Here is a 26181-nt window from a genome sequence, read left to right as displayed (position 1 = left end):
GATGTAGCATTTCCTGACCCAAGGGATCCAGCAGCTGTGATAGGATTTTGGAGGGACCTGTACCAGCACCTCCGTCTTCACAAGTTGTGCATTTTTTTTTCATGGTTTAATGACTTCACCTTCTTTTTGACTTTTATATTATGAAAAATTTCAAACCTATAGAAGAGTAGACAGAAGAGTATCATGAATACCCATGTACCTATTACCCAGATTCAATACATCTTAACATTTTGTCATGCTTCATCTATTTTTTTCTGAAGAATTTATAAAAATATTACAAATCTTTATATTCTGTCCCCTAAATATTTCAGTGCATTCCCTAATAATCACAATACCATTAGTACACTTAACAGATTTAAAAAAAAAAAAGTTTTTTTGAGGCAGGGTCTCACTCTGTCACCCAGGCTGGAGTGCAGTGGCACAATTATGGTTCTTGCAGCCTCAACCTCCCCAGCGCAAACGATTCTCTCACCTCAGTCTCCTGCGCAGCTGGGACCACAGGCACACACCACCACTCCTGGCTAATTTTTTTTTAATTTTTAGTAAAGACAAAGTCTTCCTATGTTGCCCAGGCTGGTCTCAAACTCCTGAGCTCAAGCTGTCTCCTACCTTGGTCTCCCAAAGTGCTGGGATTACAGGCATGAGCCACTGCACCCAGCCCCCTACCAAAATGAAAAATAATGTCCTCATACTAATCAATTTGCAGTTCCTATTCAAGTCTCCCCTCTTAGCCCCAACAAAATGTCTTTACTTCTGAAATTTGTTTTTTTTTTTTTTTTTTTTTTTTTTTTTGAGACGGAGTCTCGCTCTGCCGCCCAGGCTGGAGTGCAGTGGCCGATCTCAGCTCACTGCAAGCCCCGCCTCCTGGTTTACGCCATTCTCCTGCCTCAGCCTCCCAAGTAGCTGGGACTACAGGAGCCCGCCACGTCGCCCGGCTAGTTTTTTGTATTTTTTAGTAGAGACGGGGTTTCACCGTGTTAGCCAGGATGGTCTCGATCTCCTGACCTCGTGATCCGCCCGTCTCGGCCTCCCAAAGTGCTGGGATTACAGGCTTGAGCCACCGCGCCCGGCCTACTTCTGAAATTTGTAAGTGAATATTAGGAAAAAGATCAAATCCATAATATCAAGAGGATATAACATTGATATATATGGATGCACAATTACATACATACAAATTTTTTTTTATTGTTTTAAAAATTATGTCAGATTTTAAGACATATGTGAAAGAATGTTCCAGGTGGTTGGACTCCTGCGAGGCAGCACTTGTGAAGGTGGTTAGGTTTGTCCAAGGCTTCGTGAGCTGTGAAGGGTTTTGCACGTTGCAGAGAGTGGTGTCCACATGGAGTGGCTGGTGGCCATCGCAGGGCATCCTGGAGTGAGGTGACTGAAGTGCAGGGCTCTGAGTCCAGGCTGTGGGACAGGCGTGGTTTCCCAAAGCCTGGGCCTCTTTCCCCGCTGCTGTACTTCCCCTCCCCTTTCCTCCCATGAGGATGGGCTGTACTGGCTCCGGGAGCCTCAGCCTCATGACCCCTGTGGGGAGAGTGAGGCACACGGCCTAGATTTCTGGAACAGGAAATAGCCTGTCGGGAACCCAGGGTTGAAAGTCTGCAAGAAGAAATCATGAGCTGGTGGTCACGGGGCTGCACACTCACCACCCCTTGGACTGGAGATGAGAACAGAGACAGTGATCGTTGTAACGACCAGTGATTAAGCAACTCAATCATTCACTGAGCTCTTGCTGTGTGTTAAGTGCTTCTCAGGAGCTGTCTGATTTCATCCTCGAAATAACCTAATAAGCTCAGCAGATTATTCCCGCTGTTTAGCTGATGAGGAAACTGAAGCTCAGAGGTGCACTGACTTGCCCACAGACACACAGTGAGTCAGTGCAGAGACTTGACCCCTTTCTGTGTGACCCCGCACCATGAGCTTTGCCTGCCCGCATACTCTACACAGAGGGAGTGCTCTGCACAGAGGAGATTCAGGGAAGCCTTTTCTCACGAAGTTACATTTGAGCTGGGTCTCAAAGGATGAGTAGAAGTCAGAGTTCACAGAAGGAGAAGGAGAGAAAGGGTGTTCCAGGCAAAGGAACCGTTATGGCCAAAGTTGTGAAGTCCACAGGAGAGGTTCCCTAGAGGGCCCCACCAAAGTTCTCACTGCTCACGTGTGCCCTCTGTCCTCCAGGTGGCCGGGACAGGGCTGGGCGGCCCCTGCTTCTGGTATCAACTACAGAGGGTGCCTGGGAGGCACCGTGGCGCACAGCTTCAGAGGTCACCAAGCTACTCTCCTACCTGTGCACCATCCCCAGGTAAGGGTCTGGGCCACCCTGACTGCTCCAGCGCCAACTCAACCTTCTGGGCCCAGAGCCCTGGACTAGACACTAAGTGGAGAGGCACCATATCCTTCCATCCAGTCGTCTGTTCACAGAGCCAGTCCCCAGACAGATGCTGGGGGAGAGCAAAACAGCCTCAGTCCCTGCCATCAGGGGGTTGTCAGGCTGGTGGGAGAGACGGACAAAGTGCGAGAAACAAACCATGGCCAAGAAACTTTCAGGAGTGTCATTGTGATGAAGAGAAGAGCGATGTTTGTAGATCAGTGGTTTTCGAATTTTTTTTTTTTTTTTTGAGACAGAGTTTCACTCTTGTTGCCCAGGTTGGAGTGTAATGGCACAATCTGAGCTCACTGCAACCTCCGCCTCCCGGGTTCAAGCGATTCTCCTACCTCAGCCTCCCGAGTAGCTGGGATTACAGGCATGCGCCACCACACCCGGCTAATTTTGTATTTTTAGTAGAGATGGGGTTTCTCCATGTTGGTCAGGCTGGTCTCGAACTCCCGACCTCAGGTGATCCACCTGCCTTGGTCTCCCAAAGTGCTGGGATTACAGGCATGAGCCACTGTGCCCGGCTGGTTTTCAAACATGAGGGTGCATTAGAATCACCTGGTGGGCTGTTAAAACAGATTGCAGGGGCCCATCCCCCAGATTTTCTGATTCAGTTGATGAAGGTGGGTGGGACCTGAAAATCTGCATTTGTAACAAATTTCCTGGCGATAATAGATGCTGGGTCTGGGACCACACTTTGAGAACCACTGTTGTAGAGTGAGAAGAATAGGGGATGTTAATTTCAATTGGGAAATCTGGGAAGCCTTCCCTGAGGAGGTGATAATTGAACTGTCATCTGAATTATAAATATTTGAATAAATGAAGGAAAGGGGTGAATGAGTAAATGAATGAATGAGAGTGAAAGAGCGAGTGAGTGAGTCAATGAGTGAGTGAGTGAATGAGTGAGTCAATGAGTGAGTGAGTGAATGAATGAGTGAATGAGTGAGTGAATGATGAGTGAATGAGTAAGTGAATGAATGAGTGAATGAGTGAGTAAATGAATGAGTGAGTGAGTGAATGAGTGAGTGAGTGAGTGAATGATGAGTGGACTCAGGCTGATTTCTAATGCTCCTCCTAACACTCCTACCCCCACTACCATTCAGACTGAATGGACTGGCTGGGGAAGAGGCACCCTCCTTTCCTCTGGGACCCAGCCCCTAGCCAGGGCAGTCTTAGAGGGGACGCTGCTCAGTACTGGCTAATAAGCTCCAACTCAACCTAGAGGTCTGCTGCTGGGGGTAAGGGGTGGAAGGTGATGGAACCCTCTGGAACTTTCTTCATGTATCCCACCCCACTGGAGCCATCACTGCCACCTGCTGGTCACTGACATTTTTTTTCTTCTTTTCCAAGGTGGAGTGGCTTTTCTGGACTGAGTGGGAGATGGGACCCCCTTTTCTGTGGTGGAAAGTGACTAGCGTGGTAGACAGAGCTCTGGGATCCCACCCACTGGCTATGTGACCATCGGGAAATAACGTCCCCTCCCCAAGGCTCGCCTGAATAAAGGGCATGACCAAGAGGGCTCTAAGGACCAAGCTGGGCACAAGTGGCAGGGATGAGGGGGTGTGGACGATGTAAACTGTGGAGTGCAGTGCACATCAGGTGCTTGTGTGCTGGGCTGGTTTTCTCCACTTGTGCTCTGAATGAACCTTGGCTGGGCCCCTGCTCTGGGCTTGGCTTCATGCTACATGGTGCTAGGGATGGAGGCTCCTTACACCGGGCCCTGACTTTTAAGGGCCTCCACGTTGGTACAGAGACAGGTCTGGAAACAAATCACTGTCCAGCATGGGCATCGCCAGAGGGAGGCAAGGACATAAAGCCAGAGACTTGAAATCACCTCCCAGAGCCTCCTGTCACTATCTGTCACTGGGCCTTTCTGTGCTCAGTTTCCCCTTCTAGGATAATCATAGCAAATATTTACATTCCGTTTACTTGCTCTATGCAGTCACTGAGTGCTTTACACGAATGAATTCACCAGTCCTCACTACAACCCATAAGGCCAGTACTATCATTATTAAATTGACTCAGGGAGATGAAATCACTTGCCCAGATCACACGGTACTAATGGCAACGCCACAGCTCTACCCTCCCACTGGGCCACCTCAGGTTTTGCCTGTGCACTGAGTGGTTGTAAGGCTTGAAGGCAGTTAGGGGTTGTTTTTCAGTCCTGCCTGATCATCAGACTGGCCAAGGTGCTTGGAACCACACAGATTCCCTGGCCACCCTTTACCCACTGGCCAGATGGCTAGAGGGGTGGGGATGGGGAAGAAAAGGGGTGAGGAATCTGTATTTTAACAAGTCTTGAAAATTGGGCCAGTTTGGAAAATTCTAAGATAGTCACTGAAAAGTGGCCCACTGTAAGCTCAGTGCAATGTGGCTGAACTAGGGAGAGTGTTTTGGCTGTAATTAACAGAAATTCCCATTTCAAATGTTTTATCTGTTAAGGAAATGTATCATTCTATGGCTCTGCCTCGTATCTCTTTATAAGAACTTTCTAAAGGAGAGAATGTCTTTCCCAGAAGCCCCTTTCCCCAGAAAACTTCCCCTCACATCTCATTGGCCAGAAATGCATATGACCCTCCCCCATCTAAACCAATCACTGGCCAGAGGAATTAGGTCACTACTATTGGCCTCAACCAATCAGAAGCCAGGCTCTGGGGGAACATGGCTTTTTGGAAGGAGTTGGATTCTTGAACAAAGTAAGGATTCTGCCTACACAAAAAAGTGGGTGAGTCCCAAGTGACTCACTTACTGTACCTGGGTTAGTTGCTAGAGTTAGGAATAGTAGGGCTATAAACGAGGGCTGTATGAGGTATTGCAGGAGCACCAAAGAGGAAGCAAAGGGCTCTGCCTGGAGAAGAACCATGGAGGACTTCCTGGAAGGGGCATTGGAACCTGGTCTTATAGGATGAAGAGTTCACCAGTCAATCAAGGTTTCTAGCAGCCAGGTTCCCTCGCCTTCCACTAGATTCTGCCCCCTGTCCAAGGCCATCCAGCAAGACCGTCCATTCTGTTTACCACCCACAGGCCTGAAGATAAAGCCAAGGGGCTGGCGGTCCTGATCGATGCCAGGAAACAGCCCCCACAGCCTGGTCTGGTCAGTGCCCTGCAGGCCACCCAGGTGAGTGGCAGGTGGAGAGCCTTAGCCTAGTAAGTCCTGGAAGCCACCAGGGGCCTCCTGACATTCACAGAGCCCAGGAGTGCTTAGGGCTGGGACCAGGACTCTCAAGCAGGGACTTTTACCACAGACAACAGAAAACTCAGCCCTAACAAGCTTGAAGCTCATTGGTTCATGTCACTGGACAGTCCAGGAGCCAAGTCCAGTTTCAAATATGGCTCGATCCAAGGGCTCAGCTATTGTCACTAGAATCTGCTTCCTCTCTCTCCATTTCTGACCCCGTTCTTTTTGGAGGGTGCCAAGCCACCCCGCTTGGCACCCCATGCCCCTTGGTGGCCGGATGGCTCCCAGCAGCTCTGACTTCACATGGTCTCTAATTTAAATCCACTAGGAAAGAGTAAGAGATCATTTTCCCAGAGGTCTCAGCAAACATTTATTTGTGTCTCAGTTACAGTGGGTTCAGGAGTCCCTCCACACCCAACCCTGTGGCCTGGGCATGAATGCTACACACTGATTGGCTTAGACTTAGATCACATAAAGCTCATGAGCTGAGAAGGGAGGAGAGAAGAGATTCCTATCCAGCCATTATGGGTAGCAGAGTCAATGGAGGTTCTGCATCTGCTTACCTTATGGTCTGACCTCCTTCGTTTTGTGGATGGGCAAACTGAGGCCCAGAGGGGCAGGTCATCTAGAAAGGTTTGCAACACAGCTTGAACCTACTGCTCTCATGACTTCCAACCAATGATTCACGGTCCAAACATATCACACAAATATCCCAGCCATGGGGGGTCCCCATCCTGTCCTTGTGGCCCATTTGCCTGCATCTTACAGGGGATGAAGGAGGAAATCAAAGTGTGTGAGGCTTCATGAAGGCTTGGGCAGAGCAACTCTGCAGTGGTTGTCTTTGACAGGTTCAGGTCCCAGCCTCCATCCGAGCTATTCTCTTCCTGGGGGAGAAGGAGGCGGCTCTTCAGCTGCAGACATTACCTGACATCCAGGTGAGGGGGACTCAGGGTCAGCAGTTGAGGAGGGGAGCCGTTGGGCTCTAGCTGAGCTGGGGTTAAGGGGAGGGAGAACTGCAGAATTCATGAGCTAGAAGAGACCTTGAAATAATCTAGTGTAGGGCAATAAATACGAGGCCTGAGTGCTACCACTCCCCAGTATAGCTCTGTGGCAGGCATCGTCAAATCAGTCACAAAATGATTTCTCTCTGGCTATCCTAGCAACTCCTGGTGGGTGCTGCCACATGATCGAGAATTGCACATGGCATGGAACCTATTTGAAAAGCTTCATCTGGTCCATCCCTCCTCCCTTTCTTTTCAGAGGGGGAAACTGAAGCCTAAGGCCACACAGCAAGCTAGACGCAGAGCTGGAATTACCTGACTCCAGTGCCTTTTTCACACTGCGGTCAGACCTGCTCTTCCTGTATTTCTCACCCTAATTAATACAAATGTGGAGCTGAAGTGGGACTTTGCAGGAAAGAGCCCTGCAGCTCCCTTTAATTAGTGCCATACACCACAATAATGAGTATGGGCAGTCAGTCCTCTGTCCTGCTTCGGGATGTGATTTTCAAACCCTCCTTCCTTCTGGTGAGTGAAGAGGCACATTGTGGGTTGGAGACGTGCTTTTCTAACTTTAATGTGCTTACTGATCACTTGGGGAAATACATTAACGTGCAGGTTCTGACTGAGTAGTTCTGGATGGGTCCTGGGACTCTGAATTTCCAACATGTCCTAGGTGATGCTGGTGCTGCTGGCCCATGGACCACACTTTGAGTAGCAGGAATATCAGGTGGGTCCAAAAAAACCACAGAATCCACCAAATCCCAAGCCTAGGTACTGGAGCTATTCCCAGCATAAACCTCAAATTTCTCTGCCTGGGAGAAGCAGTCACCTAGTTCTTCTTCCATCTCTTAGGGGACACTGTTGGGATTTAGTGACTTTTCTCACCAGCCCCAAGAAGGAAACAGCTCTTGGTGGCTGTGCAAGGATTACAAAGAAGTTTCATCACAAGGGCCAGCTTCAATCCTTTTGTGTGATTGCCCGGAGAGCTGTACTGGGAAGGAGCTAAGCTCAGAGGGAGTGAGTGCTATGATTGATTAATGATGCCTGCCTTGGGCACAGGTTGGGAGAGTGGCAGTATGAGTGCTGTTTATTTGCCGTTCCTTAACTGGGGTCTGGTTCTGAATTTTGATTTGTAAGTTTCCAGAGAAGATTGGTTGCCCACAAAGCAACTTTTAAAGCTGGAGTCAGCCTTACTTGTGGGAGGTGAACTGGTGCTGGGGCAGGGATCTGGGCAGGGCCTTCTAAAATGACTGTCCTCACATTGAGTCTCTGGTTCTCCTGATTCTTTGGTCTGCAGGTGGAGGTGCTGACCTCATTGAAGGCCCTCAGCCACCATGTGGACCCCAGCCAGCTGCCCGCAGCCCTGGAAGGCCCCTTCCCCTACTGCCACACCGAGTGGGTGCAATTCTTCCAGGTGTTTACCATCACAGCCTTTAGCCCCTGACTTGCACTCCTTCTCTTCCTCTCTTCACTCTTCTGCCTCAACCCTGCTATGCTAAAAAATGAACAGTCACTCAACAAATGTTTACAATGAAGGTACAGAGTAGAATGATTAAGAGCTCAGGCTCTGGGGCCAGGCTGCGTGCGTTGCAATCCCAACTCTGCTGTGTGATTTTGGATAAGTTACTTACCTTCTCTGAGCCTTGGTTTCCGCATCAGCTAAATAGGGGATAATAGTACCTCCTCATGGGATTTTTGTGAAGATTAATTTAGTTAATATGGGCAAAGAGCTTAGAAGAGTGTCTGGCACATAAGAGCTATGTCTATGTTAACTGAAAATAAATTTACAGGGCTGGGTGCTGTGGTTCACACCTGTAATCCCAGCATGTTGAGAGGCCGAGGTGGGTGGATCACATGAGGTCAGGAGTTTGAGACCAGCCTGGCCAACATGGTAAAACCTCATATCTACTAAAAATACAAGAAAGAAAAAGTTAGCCATGCATAGTGGTATGCACCTGTAGTCCCAACTACTCGGGAGGCTGAGGCATGAGAATCACTTGAACCCAGGAGGCGGAGATTGCAGTGAGCCAAGATCACACCACTACACTCCAGCCTGGGTGGCAGAGTGAGACTCTGTCTCAAAAATAATCATAAAATAAAATAAAATAAATACAATAAAATTTACAGGCACTTGCTCTATGGACCCACACAACTCAAGAAGCTCAGGGTCCGGTTCCCTCCAATAAGAGGGAGGAAATAAGGCAGCCGCCTTTGCTGGGCTCCTTTCCTGTGTGATCGCGGTCCCTCCTCCCCACAGCCCCAGGAGGGGCATTTCATACCCAATTCAGTACCTGAGGACACACAGGGCGAGGGTGCCTTTCAGTGAGCTTAAACCACACCAAAACCCATGCCCGTCAATGACCCTGGCTTCTCTCTAGACCAGGGTTGTTCAACCGTAACCTATTCACATTTGGGGTCAAGCAATTCTGTTTTGTGGGGAGCTGTCTTGTGCATTGCGACATGCTAGGGACCAGCCCCGGCTCTACCCACTGTTTGCACCCCACAAATTATGACAATTAAAGAATGTCTCCTGACACTGCTAAATGTCCCCGGGGGGCAAAGTCACCCCTCATTGAGAACCACTGGTCTATACTAACAGTCTAACATGGTGGCTTATTTACTTTTTGCCCAGGTGATTTTTTTTTAATTGTGTGTTTTTGAATAGGCAGTAAGTATATTCACATTTCAAATGGTACAAAAAGATACCTACTGAACAATTCCCTTTTCTGCTTGTCCCCCAGGGTCCTAGCTTCCCTTTCCAGAGGCCTCCAATGAATCCACTGGTTTTTGAACTGTGTTTTAGCTTTAAACCCCTTCCTTTACATGAAATCTTACCTATAGGCCCACTACATAGATCTGAGAATGACGATAAACACAGTACGGGCTGGGCTGTGTTCTAAGTGCCTTGCATATATTAATGGGTTTAATCCTGACACAACCCTATAAGGCAGGAACTACTATGATGTCCATTTTAAAGAGGAGGAAGCAGAGACACAGAGAGGTTAAGTAACTTGCCCCCAAGACCTCACAGCTTGTAAGTGATGGAGCTGGGCTGAAGTGGGACTCAGCTGAGAATGTGCCCTAACTCTGCCCTCTTCCTTCCCTTACCAACCACGGTATCGCCACCGGCCTGGGAGTCGCTCAGGCCTGTCTCCTTTCTTCTCCCTCACTCATATGCAACACCAGTGGTTCTCAAAGTGTGATCCCCCAGGCCAGCAGCATGAGCAACACCTGGGAACTCATTAGAAATGCACTTTCTACCATGCCTCGCCCCAGAGGAACTGAAGCAGAAACTCAGGAGCAGAGCCCAGAGCCTGTGTTTTAACCAGCTCTCCAGATGCTTCTGATGCACCTGGAGTTGGAGAGCCACTGCTTCCCACCTGCCCTGTGCGCTCCTGGGATGGAAGAGGCATGCTCTGGATTGGCCTGGACTGACACCCACCCTCTGATCCTCTGTCCTGCAGAAGCTGGACCCTTTCCTTACTGACCTCCAGCAGGCCTCTTCCCTGCTACAAGCTTCCATCGAGGAATTCGAGAAGGCCGACCCCCCTGGCGGGATGCAGGTAAGCCTGGAGCACAGTGGGTGGGGAAGCCACACTACATCCCAGACTCCAGGGACCAAGGACTTTGAGAAGGGGGCAGCCTGGGGAAAAGGGGGAGGACATTATCATCCCTGTTTTTCATCATTCACTTGACTCATATTTGAGGGGCACGCACTTTGTACCCTGCACTGGAGACCAGCCTGGGGCAAACTGACTTGTCCCTGCCCTCTCGGGGTTCATGGTGCTGTGGCAGAAGTGGTAATTTAAAAAGCAAACAAATAAATGGGTATGTCATTCCAAATTGTGTCAAGTCCTGTGGAAGTAAGACTGGGAATAATGAGGGAGGAGGGCCTCTTTGAAGAGCTGGAGTTTAAGTTGAGGCTTGAAGTTTGAGAAGGAGCCTGCCTTTGTGGGGGGCTGTGTTCCAGGCAGGGGGCAAACACTTGCAAACGCCCTGAGGTGGGATTATACCTGGGGTGTTCAGGAGTAGCAAGGAGGCCAATGTGGAGCAGAATGAGTGGGAGAGAAGCACGAGTGGAGCTTCTAGATGCAGCAGGAGCTGGACTGAGGAAGAGTTGGTCTGAGATTCAATTTGAAGCCTGCAGGGAAGCCACTGGAGAGTTTTAAACCAGGGGTTATCAGATTTGCACTGAGATCCGTTCAACTGTCATGTGAAGAATAGACTGTAGGGGGAGCCAGAGGGCAGCAGGGAGATCAGTGAAGAGGCTGGAATGGGTGTCCCAGCAAGAGATACTGGAGGGTGGACCAGAGAGGTTGCCATGGTGATGAGAGGGGGCATGGCTACAGGGGATATTTTAGAGACAGAAACGACAGACTTTCTGGAGGACCTTGAATGCCAAACTGGGAGATGGACTTGATCTGGGTATGGGGAGCCTTGGAAGGTTGCAAAGGGAGAGTGGGGATGGAGCCTCAGAGCACCTCCCTACGCTGGCAGGAGGCCACCAGGTGCCTGAGCAAGTCCAAGGAGCTGATGGAGGCTGTGCTGAGGGACCCGGGCCTCCTGGGCCTCCAGCGGGAAGGTGGAGCCACCCTGGCCAGGCTGCAGCGCGATGCCAGCAGGCTGGACTTCAGCCCTGATATCAGGTACAGACGTCCAGGCCTTTCCTCCTCCACCCCCTCCTGTTTCTGGCCCAGGAGCTTGGAGCTGGGACCACACCACCTAGGGGTCACATAGCCAAGCCCTGAGGGTGCCCAGCTTTGCAGTAGTTGCAGGGCCTGTATCCCAGACTGAAGCCTGGTCACAGAAACCCACCCTGAGCCCTGGCAATTTCCTCGCCCCTTCTCTGCTTCCCCTTCTTCAGCCCCAGCTGTCTCGAGCCTGGGATGGGCATCGGAGGATGTTGCCTACCCATTTCTGGTCACCCTTTTGGACAAAGCACTTGCTCCGACCCACACACCAGGCTGAGCCCCTCCAAAAGCTGTCTCATTTATTTCTGGCAAGAACCCTGTGAGGTCCACATTGTCCATCTGGCTGATGGGTAACTGAGGCTCAGCGAAGGGAACTAGCTGCTAGGCAGCAGCTGGTCGGCGATTTGAAGCCAGGTCTTCTGGGCACTGAACCCCTACCCGGCCCTGCCTTTCCCACTAGGCTGCTCAGACACACTTGTGAGAACCTCATGGTGTCTCGGGGGTCTCAGAGCCAGAATAAATTATAGACATTCCTGGAAAGTTCCAGCTTTCTTAAATTTAGGGGGTGGGGGAAAGTCAGTCATTAAATTGGTCAGTAATTGCAAATATGTTCACCCTCTTAGAATACAGTCACTTATATTCGAAGTCAAGGGCTGGTATGCATGAGTTTTTAAGAACATTTTATTTACAGAACCAAGACCTAAATAGCACTTTGTATGTGTCCAGCATTTTTCTCAGGGCTTTACAAATACCAACTCATTTAGTTCACTCCTGAGGTAGATGTAAGTATTATCTCTATTTTACAGTGGAGGAACCTGAGGCTCAGAGAGTGTAAGTGATTAGTCCAGGGTCACACAGCTGGGATATGGTGGGGCCCGGACTTGAATCCAGGCAGTCTGGCCCCAGAATCTTGAACAAACCACCCAGAGCTGCACTAGACTTGAGAGCAGGATCACACAGATGGACGCACGGGCAGCATTAGGTGTGGGGTCATCTCCCTGCCCCTCAGTGCCTGGTGGGGGCTGGCACTGCCTTCTCAGCCTGTTCCACCTTCACCTGCCTGCCAGGCCCAGGCTCCTCCTGTCCACCCGAGGCCCCGCAGACCCACAGCTACCAGAAGCTCCAGCAGGGGGCACTGTGGTCCCACATGAGCTGCTGCAGGCGTTTGTTCTGCAGTGGGTCCCTGCAGCCCCAGGCTGTCCGTGTCCCTCCGTTCCTCCCTCTCCAGGCAGGCAGATATTCTCTATCCCACTCACGCACCCTGGGCCCACACCTCTTCCCTGCAAGGGTGGCAACCCGTGAGGAGCTGCAGTCAGATGGGGAGGCCGAGGTAGAGCAAGGCACCCTTCAGGAAGTTAAAAGCTTTTCTTCCACCTTCTCTCTTCCATTTTCCCTCTGAAGGCAGAGGAGGGCAGAGCAGGGTTTGAAATTCCTCCCTTCACGCAAGTATCGCTATGCCTGAAATCCCATCCACACTTCTTCCTTAGTGTCTTGTGGCTTTGAGCATTTTAAAAAATTATGTGCAGAAACAGCCCCGGGTCGAGTTCCAACTCAGGCTGCCATCTGCAAGTCGGTTCCCCTCCCTTGACCTCAGTTTTCCCATCTGTGAAATGGAGGCAGGGCCGGCAGGCGTGTTGCAGCTACTTCCCACCGTTGCAATAGAAATAGCGCGAACCTGACAAACATTGTGCGCTGGGCACAGTGTTAAGTGTTTTGCACGCTGAGCGCTGGTTCTCTGCCCTGGCTGCCCCTGGAACCGCCTGAGGTGCTTTAGAAAGCATCAGTGTCCCAGCTGGGCACGGTGGCTCATGCCTGTAATCCCAGCACTTTTGGAGGCCGAGGCAGACAGATCACCTGAAGTCAGGAGTTCAAGACCAGCCTGGCCAGCATGTGAAACCCCATCTCTACTAAAAATACAAAAATGACCCGGGCGTGGTGGCGCATGCCTGTAATCCGAACTACCGGGGAGGCTGAGGCAGGAGAATTGCTAGAACCCAGGAGGCAGAGGCTGCAGTAAGCAGAGATCACGCCACTGCACTCTAGCCTGGGCAACCAGCCTGGGCGACAGAGCGAGATTCCATCTCAAAAAAAAAAAAAAAAGAAAAAGAAAACATCAGTGTGTTGGCTGCACTCAGAGTCTGCTGACTTCGTTGGCCTGGGGCAGGGCACTAAGATTTGTTAAAGCTCCCAGGGCAGGTTATAATGTATAGCTGGAGTTGAGGGCCAGGGCGTTAGATCATTTAATCCTTATAACCATGCTATGAAATGGGTTCTGTGATTATCTCCACCTCACAGAAGAAAAAGCAGAGACATAGAGAGGTTGAGAAATTTGCACAGAGCCTCCTACTAGAAGGAAGCAGAGCTGGGCTTTGAACCCTGTCCGGGCCAGCTTCATACCCTTCTAGGGAAAGGGGAGGGTCATTTCACTTCCTACTGTGTTCTCTTGTCCTCCCAGTCTCATGGAAGACCAAGGCTGAGGCCCAGAAAGGTGTAGGGACCTGCCCACAGTCACACAGCAAGTTAGCTGGAAACCCAGGCTGGGGCCACAGAGGTGGAGGGACAGGCCTATGTGGGGCAGAAGTACAGCAGGGTGAAGAGGGCAACACAGGCCTTTTCTCACCTCCGCCCACCTCCCAGGAGCCATCTGGCTGCAGCCACTGCCTTGTACAGCCTTGTGGACGAGCAGCTTCACGTTCTGGTCACCGCATCCAACAGCCTCCTGGGGAAGCTGGAGCTCCGTGTCCGCCTGGGCCGCCTGGAAGCTGCCATTCACCAGGTGAAAGGGGGGTCTGGCTTGGGGTGTGGGGATTCTGCCTGGCCACATTCCACAGGAAAGCCCCGACTCTGGGCCCGGCCCTAGCCAGGTGCTTTGTTCTGGAGAAAGGACACCAGGCTGGCAGTCCTTCAAAGGCCAGGCAGGCATCCTTGGGGCATAGCACATGACATGGTGCTCAATAAGTGCTCAATGAGTGAGAACATGGCCCCAAGAGCTGCATTTATTGAGCACCAACTCTGTGCCAAGCTCTGGGCCAAAGCCGTTGTGAACATCATTGCTTTCCAAACTCATCTTGGGGAAGGTGCTAGGATTTCACCCATTGCACAGACAAGGAAACTGAGGCTGGGAGACATTATGTCACCTGTGTGTGGTTGCATATCTTGGAGTCTGATTCTGGAACCTGCACCTGTGTGGCTTCATCTGACTGCGGGTGCTGAGAACCAACACATTCCTTTCTGCCTGGAGCTGCGGGGCACGGCGCGCTCCTGCATCAGACCGCACTGGTCCATTCCTGGCTCCAGCGCTTACTCATGGTGTGGTCCTGGACAAGATATTTAACTCTTCAGTGCTTCAGTATCTTCATTTGTTGAATGGGGGGTAATATTAGCACCTGCTACGTTGGATCTGTGAGGATAAAGTGAGTGAATAGGCTCTTTAAGATGCCCCAGAATAAGAAAGGAACTTTCACTCAGGGGGTTGAGAGCCATTATGTACCCACTGTCCCTCATTGAATCTTTATGTCTACCCCATTTTACCACTGAGTAAGCTGAGGCCCAGAAAGGAGGAGTGGCTTACCATGTTCACACAGTGAGTTTCCAGCAGGCCCATGGACTTTCCTCTGCAGCCTGCAGCTTCTTCTCCAGCACTGTTTGCCTGTGCACACGCGTGCGCACGCACACACACAGGAACAGGGAGCTCATCACCCCTGAGGCCACCCCTTTTATGATCCGGCGTCACTGAGTGGTTAGAGTAGCCTGAAGTTCACCACCCTGTGACTTCATTCAGATAACAGTGTGCACTGAGGGCGTTGGCCAGGCCAGAGGCCCTCTGGGGTCCCACTTTGAAGAACATGACCACGCACTCCCCTCCGCAAGCCATTTCTTCCCATGCCCAGAACTGGGCGAGTGTCAGTCTGAGCCAGTGGCCACAGGCCTAGCCACTGAATGAGTGAGGACCGAAGACCTCAGCCTCCAAGGAAATGGGGAAGCTGGACAAGGGAGGTCGCCTAGCAGCCCGTCATGTCCAAATCTGCCTCTCCTGCCCCAGGTCAGCGACTGGATGGAGCAGGAAGGAAGTCGGTGCCTGCAAACGCTGACCGCCAAGGATGGAAGTTTGGAGACAGTGGAGAAAGCCCATGCAGAGTTTGAGAACTTCTTCCTCCAGGCTGCCGTGCGTTCCAGACAACAGCAGAGCAGGACTGGAGCAGATGGAGAGGGCATTAGAGGGGGTGGCACTGCCAGGGCAAAGCTGTGGAGGGGGGAAAGAGCAAGGAAAGTTCCAGAGACAGTGAGGGAACCAGCTTGGATTGCAGAGTTCAGCTGAGATGTTATCTCCCTCAGGGGTTCTTACCACATGGCCAAGCCCAAAGAATATTCCGAATTCCCCAGAGGGTTTCTTAAAATGCCATTTCCAGAGCCTCACCCTAGACCTGATAACTCAGCCTCACAGAGCCGGGGGTTGAGGGGCAGGGAAGCTGCATCAACATGATGCAATGTGACAAGGCTCCGGACCACAAGGTGATTCAGCCCCGTATCAGCGCTCAGGAATTCCCAGGCCAGTGAGGAGTGAGGGCGGGGATGGGGACAAACAGGGAAACGTGCACAGAAAGGGAGAATGTGGGGACTCAGAGCAGGAGCCTTTGGAGTCAGAGAAGTTTTCCAGAAGGGACATCTAAGCAGAGCCCGGCTAGGCAAAGTGAACTGCCATGGCGAGGGCCTGGAGACTTCCAGAAGCATGATAACTGCTCTTTATTGTTCACCCCTCACCAGGAGCTAAGCCCTGTAAGGTGGGTGCTGTTAGGGTCCCCATTCTACAGATGAGGAAACCGAAGCTCAGGAAGTCTCCTGGCTTGGCAGCAGGGCAGCTGGAGGTTGTTGACTTTTGAGGGAGGCCCCAGCCAAGGCGGGAGCTGAGTCAGCACCCCCTTCTCCCCCCTCTCAGGCCCAGTACCGCCGAGGCCTGGAGCTGTCCAAGCAGGCCGCTCAGCTGGGAGCTGCAGCCGGAGGGACTGGGAGGGCAGAAGGAGCAGAGTTCCCAGAGCTGGCAGCGTTTGCCTCTACCCAGCGGGCCTTCCAGGCTAAGCTGACCCACTTTTACATGGCGGCCGAGCGGCAACGCACAGACCTCGAGACGCTGCTCCACCTACACCGCTTCTGCAAGAGGGTGAGCCCCGTGGCCCACCTGTACGGATCCCCCCGATCCCCTGGCTGGGGGTATGGTGGGGACACGGATACCTAGACACAGCCCCATGGCCCACCTCCATAGACAGCCCCCCATCCCCTGGATACCTAGGCACAGCCCCCCCGCCCACTGGCACAGACACCACCCCCATCCCCTGGCTGGGGCCACAGCGGGGACAGGGGTACCTAGGCACAGCCCGAGGCTCTTTGTGATTCACTCCCAAGTCTTGTAACAGGAAAAAAACAGTGGGAAGGAGAAGAGCTGAGATTTGAACATAGATGTATCCGTGGTGCCCCGTGACATGCCCTATATGCTTCCCCAAAGAGAGAAGAGATGATGACAGAGTCCCTTCTCCAAGCAGACTTGACGATGATGATGAGGATGGGTTGTTGGGAGGGTAGTGCACATTTGTGAGTGTGTACACCACACCAGACCCTCCTGTGAGCACTTCACACACCTTACTTGACTTCGTTCTTACCCGTACCTCTTTGATGACAGGACACCAATGTTGTTCCCACTTTACAGATGAGAAAACTGCCCAAAGAGGGCAGTGGTGAAGGAGGATTTGATTTAAGAGCTGCCACCCATCCTAAATTCATGTAGCTAAATCTCTCTTAAAAAAAAAATTTTTTTTTATGGGAAAACTGAGGTCTGTGGGGACAAAGGAGCAGGCTGGGAGAGTGTGGTCCAGCTGGGACAGGGCCCCCATGGCTGGCCCAGGCCCAGTGCCCTCAGCTGCCCCTTGCACTTGCCACCAAGGACAGAGTATGAGGAAGACCTGCCCCAGCCTCCCAGCTGTCAGGCCGGCCCAGCGTGCAGGCCACAGCGGTCACAGGCTGCTTCAGAGGGCAGCAGGAAGGACTCTGGTCAACTCACACCTGGGGTCCTGGGAGGACAGGGCACTCTCTGTCTGCTTGGGACAGCAGGCAAGGGAGGCAGGTGTCGGCAGTGGCAGCAAAAGGCTCCCCCAGTTCCAGCTGTGCACAGTTAAGAGCACGATACAGGCAGAATCCTAGCCTTGGAGCCCGGGGCTTCATGTCCTTGAGTGAGTTCTGTGACCTCAACCACCATCTTCACTGCTCTAGGCCTCAGCTCTTTGCTAAGACTATAGTTAATGGTTGTGTGGTTCTTATGATGAGCAAGGCCCTGTTCTAGTCATTTCACATATTGTTTTATTGTCACCCCAATCCTATGAGGCAGGTACTACTATTATGCCCGTTTCCACATAAGGAAAGAGACAGGTCAGATAACTCACCCAGGGTCACACAGCTAACCGAGTGGGCAGAGATTCAAACCCAGACCACCTGGCTCTACTGCCAGCCTTACCAAGTAGTGACAGATTTCAATGGAAGTAACCCCTGGCACAGGGCTTTGTTCAAATTCAGAATGATTATTAACATCAGTATTATTATTATTAGGAGGAGGAGGAAGAGGAGTAGTGCCTCCAGGGTTAAGGACATCTGGAAGCTTCTTTGCCTTGCCCACTGTTTTCAGCCAATTCCAGCCCCACTGGCCTTCCCGGATCAATCAAACGTGCTCCAGCTCTGAGGCCTTTGCATGTGCTGTTTCCTCAGCCTGGGAAGCTCTTCCCATTTACCGGCTGGCTTCTTGTCTTTCTTCTGTTCTCAGCTCACACGTCCCCTCCTTGCAGACACTCTTTCTGACCACCCACCCCTGTCTCTCTCATCACCCTGTTTTGTCACTTCTGGGCACTCACTTTGATCTGAAGTTGTCCTGGTGCTTGTCACTCACTTGTCTCTTGCATGGTGTCCGCGAGGCGAGCTCCCTGAGGCAGGGACTGGGTCCGAGTTGGTCCTAGTTCTATCCATGGTTCCTGGCACAGGCTTGGCCCACAGGGGCTCAGGGAGGCTGTGCAGGGAGTCAGGATAGGCTGGAAGCCTGGGGATGGCCTGTGTGGAGGTGGTGTCTGTGCCAGGCCTAGAAGTCATGCAGAGGAGGAAGCAACCCTGACTTTGAGTCCAACTCTCGCTGTTGGATCTGGGCTGGCCCTGTTTCCTCTCTGGCCTGAATTTCAATGCGTTCCACAAGGGGTTGGGCAAGATGATTTCTGAGGTGCTATCCATCTCTGTCCAGCTTAGCCTGGAAGGTCAAGTCCTGGACAGACAGACAGATGATGGGACAGCCCAGCATCAGGCTCAGCCCCTGGTGGGGAACGTTGTGCAGCAGCTTTGGTCCTAAATAATAATAACACAATGGTGCCACTAACGGAGATTTATGGAGCTCTTTCCCGGCCATGAGCTCCGTGTGCTTGCACGAATATGAAGCCATTTATCTAAAGACAAGTTCCCTTAATCCGTGGAAAGATGGTCTCTTCGGAGAAAATGGTTCTCCAATCCCTACAGCCTAACAGCTCGCTGTCGGGTTCTAAATTCATGGAGAGAAAGATTATGCTTTTCACGAGCTGCTGGGAATGTGTTGGCTTCTTTGCAGTCTGCAGACATTTTGTGGGGGAAGCGGGGACAGACAGACTCACAAAATGGGGCAGAGGCTCGGCTGGAGGGAGGGGGCCTCCAGGCCTGGTGTGGCTGACAGTCTCGAGGTGTGATGGTGAGGGCATACCCCTGCCTGGCCCGTTTCTCCTTCTGCCCACTGAGGTGCTTGGAGGACAGATCTGGGAATCCTAGCTCCTCCCTGACTTGCTGTGTGACCTAGGGTAAGTGAGTTCACTTCTCTGAGCCTCAGTTTTCTTCTCTGTGAAATGGGCTGCTGGTGCAGTTCAGTGCGATCCTGCCTGAGACACACACAACCTGGCACACAGTCAGCGCTCAATAAACATTAGCTAGACTCTCCCTCACAGCACTCACAGGGGTTAATACAACCACGGATAGGAATTTCACCTCTCAAAAGGCTTTTCATGATCATTTACTGCAACTTCCATTTTACAGAAGAAGAAACTGAGCCCCAGAGAGAGCTAAGTGCCTGCTGGCCCGTAGGTCTATTAGAATGTGTCTGATGGGCCAGGCACAGTGGCTCATACGTATAATCCCAGCACTTTGGGAGGCCAAGGCGGATGGATCACCTGAGGTCAGGAGTTCGAGACCAGCCTGACCAACAAGGTGAAACGCCATCTCTACTAAAAATACAAAAATTATCTGGGCATGGCAGCAGGTGCCTATAGCCTCAGCTACTCAGGAGGCTGAGACAAGAGAATTGTTTGAACCCAGGAAGCAGAGCTTGCAGTGAGCCAAGATCACGCCACTGCACTGCAGCCTGGGTGATGGAACAAGACTCCATCTCAAAAAAAAAAAAAAAAAAGTGATGATCCTCAGGGTGCTTGGGGGCTGTTTCCAGATGGCAGGTGTGTGAACCCCAGGGAAGAGAGGGAAACCAGGATCATCATGGTCAGTGGAGAAGATCATGGCCAAGCCGAGCGAGGCCCTGGCATGGGGCACGTATTAATTCAGTCCTCCACAGTCCCAATTCTAGCCTGAGTCCCCACCTCCCTCTCTTCTTGTCCCCCAGATGACCTGGTTCCACATGGACTGTCAGGACCTGATGGCCCAGCTCAGGCTGGACAAGGCCTCAAGGGTCAGTCCTGGGGACCAGCGCCGCCTCCACCGCTACCTGCAGCGACTGGCATCTGAGTTCCCTGCTGAGAAGCTCGCAGCCGTGGGGCTGCAGGTGGCCTCCCTGAGCCGGGTGGGCCTGGGCCAGGAGCTCTGGGAGGAGGCCCGGATCAGGCATGAGGAGATCCGGATACTCCTGGAGAAGGCACTGACCCACTGCTCTTGCCCAGAGACTCCCACTGCTCACTCAGTGCGACCAGAACGAAGAGGGGCGGCGGCCAAGGGCCAGGGTCTGAGTGTAGAGGTCGCTTCTAAGGGGAGGTGGGACCAGCCCCCACTAGACTCACTGGGCATGGACCGTTTGCCAAAGTCCTGTTGGCTTCCTGGGGCCCCCAGAGGGGAACAGAACAGAACTTTCCAGGCAGGCTTTCCATCCCAGGAAGCTGGCCGGGCTGCAGAGGCTGAAGACGGCAAAGGCGCCCACGAGCTCCCTGACCCTGCCTGCGAGCATTCGCTTGCCACCACTTTCTTCTGGCAGCAGCCCCCAAGGCAGAGCCAGGTCCCTCGCCCCACTGGGGGCAGCTTCTCCTCAGAGGGGACAGACTCGCAGACATCCCTTGAGGACTCACCCCAGACAAGTCCCCTTGCCTCCCTCTAGCTGAGAGCCCTCTTCAGTGGCACCAGCCTCCGGGAGCACTGGGACAGGGCCCAGCTGGAGGGGTAGCTGGGAGCTCTGGTCAGTCCCAGTGAGACGTCGCCATGGAGCACTGGTTTTACATTCTGCCTCTGCTGGGACGGTGAGAACTGTCGACCTGCCTCTGGCTCCAGAAAACTCCTGGAAGACCCGATCCTCACCCATGCAGAGTAGCGAGAGTGGGCGTCAGAACCAGGGCGCAATAAAGCATGTGATTGGCTCCATCCCTCCAGGCTCTCATTGTGGAAAGAACTGTTGGCACAGACCCCTCCAGAGGTCTCCCTGGCAGGCAGGCAGACACCCACCTGTAGCTCAGGAACATACACAGCTCTCCTCTCGGCCACGAAGTCCAGCGTTGCCCTCATACAGAATCTTTGGGGAGATTCGGGAGTGGTTCCTTGTCTTGGATTCCAGGAAAATGTACCCTGAGATGAGGATTTAAGGATCAGTGTGTTTGGTGCTGATCCAGGAACCTCAGCTGAGGGAGTAGGAGGTAAGTCTGCAAAGGGAATAAAGAAGACGTTGTCAAGCAAATTTTCTTTTTTTTCTTTAATTTTTAAAAATTCATTGTATTTTATTTTTAGAGATGAGGCCTCACTACATTGCCCAGGCTTGTCTCAAACTCCTGGGCTCGAGTGGTCCTCCTGCCTTGGCCTGCCAAAGTGCTGGGATTGCCTCCCCCTGCTCCACCTCCCCACCCAGGGACAAGGTCTCACTCTGGTGTCCAGGCTGGAGTGCGGTGGTACAATCATAGCCTCAAATTCCTGGGTTCAACCGATCTTCCCACCTCAGCCTCCTGAGTAGCTGGGACTACAGGCATGTGCCACCATGCTCAGCTTATTATTTATTTATTTTTTTGTAGACATGGGGTCTCGCTATGTTGCCCAGGCAGGCTGATCTCAAGCTCGATCGATCCTGTGGACTCAGCTTCCCAAAGTGCTGGGATTATAGGTATGAGCCACTGTGCCCCACCCTCAAACAAATTTCCATGTTGGCAACTGGAGCTAGATCTTGCTGGAGATCTCTGAAAGACAGCATGGAATCCTCAAACACCCCCTGAGGGGTGAGGCATCCAGGGCATTTATCTGCCAACCCTCAGGAGTTGGCCCTTGTAGACGGCATGCACAGCCAGCTCCACTGGCCTTGGCAAAGAGAATTGCCTCATGGAGCCAGAGGCCAGTTCCTGTGCTCAGAAGGGAAGGACATGTCTTCTGTGCTCCCTGTCTCACGAGGCCCCTTCGATAGGCATGGACCTTCATTCTCAAGTTCAAGGAACCCTGTGGAATCTTGTCCTTGTCCTCCAGAGAGAATCCTTTCCACCCTCAAGGTCCCTTCTCTCTCTCATCTCCCCACCAAGCCTCCCTGGACTCAATGTCTTCTGTCCCCTTCCCTGCCCAACGTCCACCTCTCTAGGCTCAGCCTCTGTGATCCAGTGCCATTGGGGCTCCATGGGTGACTGGGTCCTGGTGGTTGGGGACCGTGAGAAGGGTCCTATCTGTCGGATCTTAGATGGGGCATCCTTCATACTGCCCCAAGTGGTCCCTGCCAGTGCCTCCCTGGAGTCTCATTAAGCTGAAAGTGTTTGCCTTGCCTCTGCAGTAGGATGCATTACTGAAGTGGCCTCTTGGTCACCTAGCTCTGAATTTTCCTGGCTCCAGAAAGAGGCTGGTGGGCACAGGTCCCCCACAATGAGGTTGTGAAGGGGAGAGAGGCAGGCCTGGGCCAGGCATAGGAGGACAACTAGGGCTTCTCAGGATCTGTCTCAGCCAAGAGTCGCACACTCAATACTTAAAATGGCTTCAGGAATCTTCTGAGACTGAAGATTTCCCCAGGCGTGGTCTAGGGCCTGCCTGCCTCAGAGTCGTGAGCAGAGCCGGTCAAAAGGCTTGCTAGGGCTTCCTACAGAAGAGTTAAAATAGAGTCTTGGGGCCAGCAGGTGGCTGGAATCTGCGTTTGTAGCCAAGTGCTCTTCCTGTGTGACTCAGCAAAGTGGGGGTGCGTTTGGGGGAACACCCAGGGCTGGGGCCTGAGCCCCCCACCCAAAGCCAGTTTTGATTCTTGCATTTCACTCCCTGCCTTCCATCCAGACAGGCCCAAGGATGCATGAGGTGTGGGATTAGCCCGTCTCCATCAATGCCTGTCGCCTCAGAGAGGTCCGAAGGCTCTTAAAATGTGGTTGCCATAGCAACAGCATCCAGCCAGTGGGGACCACAGACAGGGAGCCATGGAACCTGGGGTGCTGGGATGGAAACTGACTTGTGAGAGACCACAGCTACTGCTAGAAGGAAGGGGGCAAAGGGGACATAGGTAATCTAAGAATCCTTGGGCAGGAGGAGTCCCCAAGGCTACCTTGTGCATCCTATCCCCAGAAAGAACTGTACCCCAACAATTTCTCCCCTCACCGCATCCCCTGGGGAAGAAGGGAATGCAGAAATGAAATATCATAATGAGTAACAATGTATAAAAACAACAAATAATAACAGCTAATGTTTCTTTTGCATTTTCTTTGTGCCTAGCTTTGAGCTAAATCCTTTAAAAACTTTACAGGACTTGTTGATTTTTTTTTTTTACAACATTGTGAGGAGTGATTCCACCCTATTTTACTGAGAATGAAGCTGAAACTCAGAGAGGTTTGGAGGTACCTTGCCCAGTGCCACCATGAGGGGCAGAGCTGGACTTTCCCTGGGCCTAGTTTATTGGCTTTGCCCAAGCCTGCCCACAGTAGAGGCATGGCATGGCCCCCCCTAGAGATTCCCTGTGAGTGATGACATAGCTTTGAATCAGCAAAGCCTCGGCCCCTGAGAGGCTGCTCTGAGGAGGCGGAGGCCACAGGGCCCCTCCATGGGATTTTTAAACAAAGTTTGAAGCCTGCTCTGATGGAAGAAGATGGGCTTTCAAGGGACCCCAAGTCAGCTAGTGATGTGACTGTGTACATCCCACTGTGATAGGAACACTTTTTTCAAGCTCGAGGGGCTGGTAGGCAAGAGGCAGAAGGAGGAGCACAGCCTGGAAGTCAGGCACTTCAGGTGCCACTCTTCCCTGTTGCTGATGGCCTGGTCACGCGAGGCAGGTTGCTTCCTCTCTCGGGTGCTCAGTTTACCCCATCTTTCCAATGGAGGCATTGGATGGGTGAGGATCTTTCTCATCTTGGAGAGCCCTGCTTTTGAATCCAGGATTAACAGCCTAGTGCCTGTGAATAGACAGGTGCCCCTCAGTTTTCCCATCTGTTCACGGGATTTGTCAAGCCTGCTGGGTCAGGAAAATAAGATCTCTGGATCCTTGTGTTCTGCACCAAGCCTTCTTCTTTTCCAGAGGAGTAGCCATCTTGTGAAGGAACAAAGCTTTGAAAAGACTTTTCACTGCTGGGCAGTGATGTGGGGCAGACATAGGACTGAGCCCAAACAGAAGTCTAGGCACTTTAACAGTTTGCAAAATACTTTTTTGTCCATCTGTTTCCCATCTGATATTTACTACAACCCTTTCAGTCACAGAGGTCATACTCTGAGATGGCCCCATTTTACAGATGGGAAGACTAAAGCCTGGAGAGGGGTAATGACTTGCCCAAGGTCACACAGCCAGGAAAGGGGCCAAGAAGGGGAAAGTACAGGGTCTCGGCCTGGTTCTGGATCAATGCCAAATCCAGGATTGTGGATGACTCTGTGCTTTGTCAGCCACTCTGAGGTAGGCCCCTCACACCCTTGTGACACAGACAGGGTGGCTGTCACACCCACTTTAGATCCAGACAGGGTGGCTGGCTGGGGTCAGAATACAGTCTGACCCCATAAAGCAGAGACGTCCTGTTCTCCAGGGGCTGTGAATTGGCCTCCAGCCCAGGACAGATTTGCCTGGTCCCAAACCCCAGCTGAAAATAGCGCTCTGAGGCCAGAGAGTCCCCTGCAGAGCTAGTGCTCTGGATAGGCAGCAGGACTCCGGGAGTCCCATTGCCTTCTGCCTGAGGCATGCTGGGGAACTCGGGGTAGCCATGTTCTTCCTTAGGACCTCCTTTCCCCATCTGTGAAATGGAGGGATTCGGTCAGACCAGGGAAGGAAAATTGGTGTTGTTTTATATGTGAAACCTCTGACCTGCCCTCCCAATCCTGCCTCCCTCTCTGTGCACTGACCATCCATCCAGGCACCCAGGCTAGAAACTTGCAAGTTGTCCTCAAACCTCCCCTTAACTCCTAAATTCACTCTCCTGATCTCTCTGATATCTTCTACTTCTCTCTCCCTCCATCGTCCTCACCCTCATCCCAGCCTCCATCCTCTAGCCCCAGACAACTATAACAGGGTCCTCAGTGGTCTTCCTGCAGTCACTTGGATCCCCTTTATCTGTTCTCCACCCAGAAACTGAGGCATCTTTCAAAATGTAAAATAATGTCAGCCCTGCTTAACCCTGAACAGTAGCACCCCATAGCTCTCCAGATAGAAAACCCAACCTTCCTGTGATCTACAAAGCCTGTGTCGTCAGCCTCTACCCTCCACTTCAGCTTCATCTCAATCTCCATGTCTTCTGAGTCCCAGAAACAATAACTTGCTTTCAGTTCCTCAGCCATTCCAAGCTTTTTCTGAGGTCAAGTTCCCCAGAAGTGGACCTTGGGGTGAGGATTCAGGTACAGGTGATTCATTGAAGAGGCCATCACAAGAGGAACCAGGAAGGGAAGCAGAATGGGGAAGGGAGGGAAGTCAAGGTGCAATTTCAGACCAAGTCCCAGCCTCTGCCTGACTGCCTGGGGGAACTCTGGAGGATATTTTACACCTCCAAGGCACTTCAGGCTTTCTGCAGAATCATGTGGCACAAAGCAGAGTGTGATAGTTCCAGGGCAGACCTTGGAAGAAAGTTGCAAGTTTGGGCCCATAAAAGATAATATTCTGCACCAATAATATGTAAAAAGCTCTCACAACTAAATATTACTACTACTAATAATAAATTTTAAACTGGACAGAGGACCCGAATAGGCTTTTCTCCAAAGAAGATGCACAGATGGCCAATAAGCACATGACAAGATATTCAACATTACTGGCCATCAGGGAAATGCAAATCAAAACCACAAGGAGATGTTGTTTCACATCCACAAAGATGGCTATAATAAAAAGACATATAACAAGTGTTGGTGAAGATGTGGAGAAATCAGAACTCTCACACCCTGCTGGTGGCAATGTAAAATGGTGCAACTGCTTTGGCAAGCAGTGTGCCAGTTTCTCAAACTGTTAAACATCAAGTCATCATATGACCAAACAATTCCATTACTAGGTATATACCCAAGAGAAATGAAAACATATCCACACAAAAATTTATACATGAATGCTTATTGAGAATTATTCCTGATAGTCAAAAAGTAGAAGCAACCCAAATGTTGATTAGCTATTGAATGGATTTTTAAAATATGGTATGTACACATAATGAAATATTATTTAGCTATTAAAAATGAATGGAGTCACTTCTTAACATTTTATGAAGCCACTGTTGTCCTGATATCAAAGCCAAATATGGACATAACAAAGAAAATTACTAACCTTATGCATATACCTTATGAATA

The 26181-nt window shown here is 51.6% G+C and overlaps 1 protein-coding gene across 2 annotated transcripts in view; it reads left to right on the top strand.

Annotated features, from left to right (window-relative positions):
• KIAA1755 (KIAA1755 ortholog) overlaps positions 1-23120 on the top strand; it is a 51016-nt gene extending 27896 nt beyond the window's left edge. The window contains exons 5-14 of one of the 2 annotated variants that reach the window (XM_033186393.1): positions 2182-2305; positions 5402-5495; positions 6404-6490; positions 7854-7970; positions 10021-10119; positions 11054-11202; positions 13885-14023; positions 15290-15412; positions 16184-16405; positions 19907-23120. In XM_033186393.1, coding sequence (XP_033042284.1) covers positions 2182-2305; positions 5402-5495; positions 6404-6490; positions 7854-7970; positions 10021-10119; positions 11054-11202; positions 13885-14023; positions 15290-15412; positions 16184-16405; positions 19907-20608 — 1856 coding nt within the window. In that variant the 3' untranslated portion in view covers positions 20609-23120. The remainder of the gene's footprint in view (positions 1-2181; positions 2306-5401; positions 5496-6403; positions 6491-7853; positions 7971-10020; positions 10120-11053; positions 11203-13884; positions 14024-15289; positions 15413-16183; positions 16406-19906) is intronic. The other variant, XM_033186394.1, reaches the window with a different exon arrangement.
• Positions 23121-26181: the final 3061 nt, after the last annotated feature.

The sequence above is a fragment of the Trachypithecus francoisi genome, unplaced genomic scaffold (genome assembly GCF_009764315.1).
Source record: "Trachypithecus francoisi isolate TF-2019V2 unplaced genomic scaffold, Tfra_2.0 Lachesis_group21, whole genome shotgun sequence".
NCBI classification, from domain to species: Eukaryota; Metazoa; Chordata; class Mammalia; order Primates; family Cercopithecidae; genus Trachypithecus; species Trachypithecus francoisi.
The sequence above is the reverse complement of the archived record's forward strand: the minus strand, read 5'-3'. Positions and strand labels throughout refer to the sequence as shown.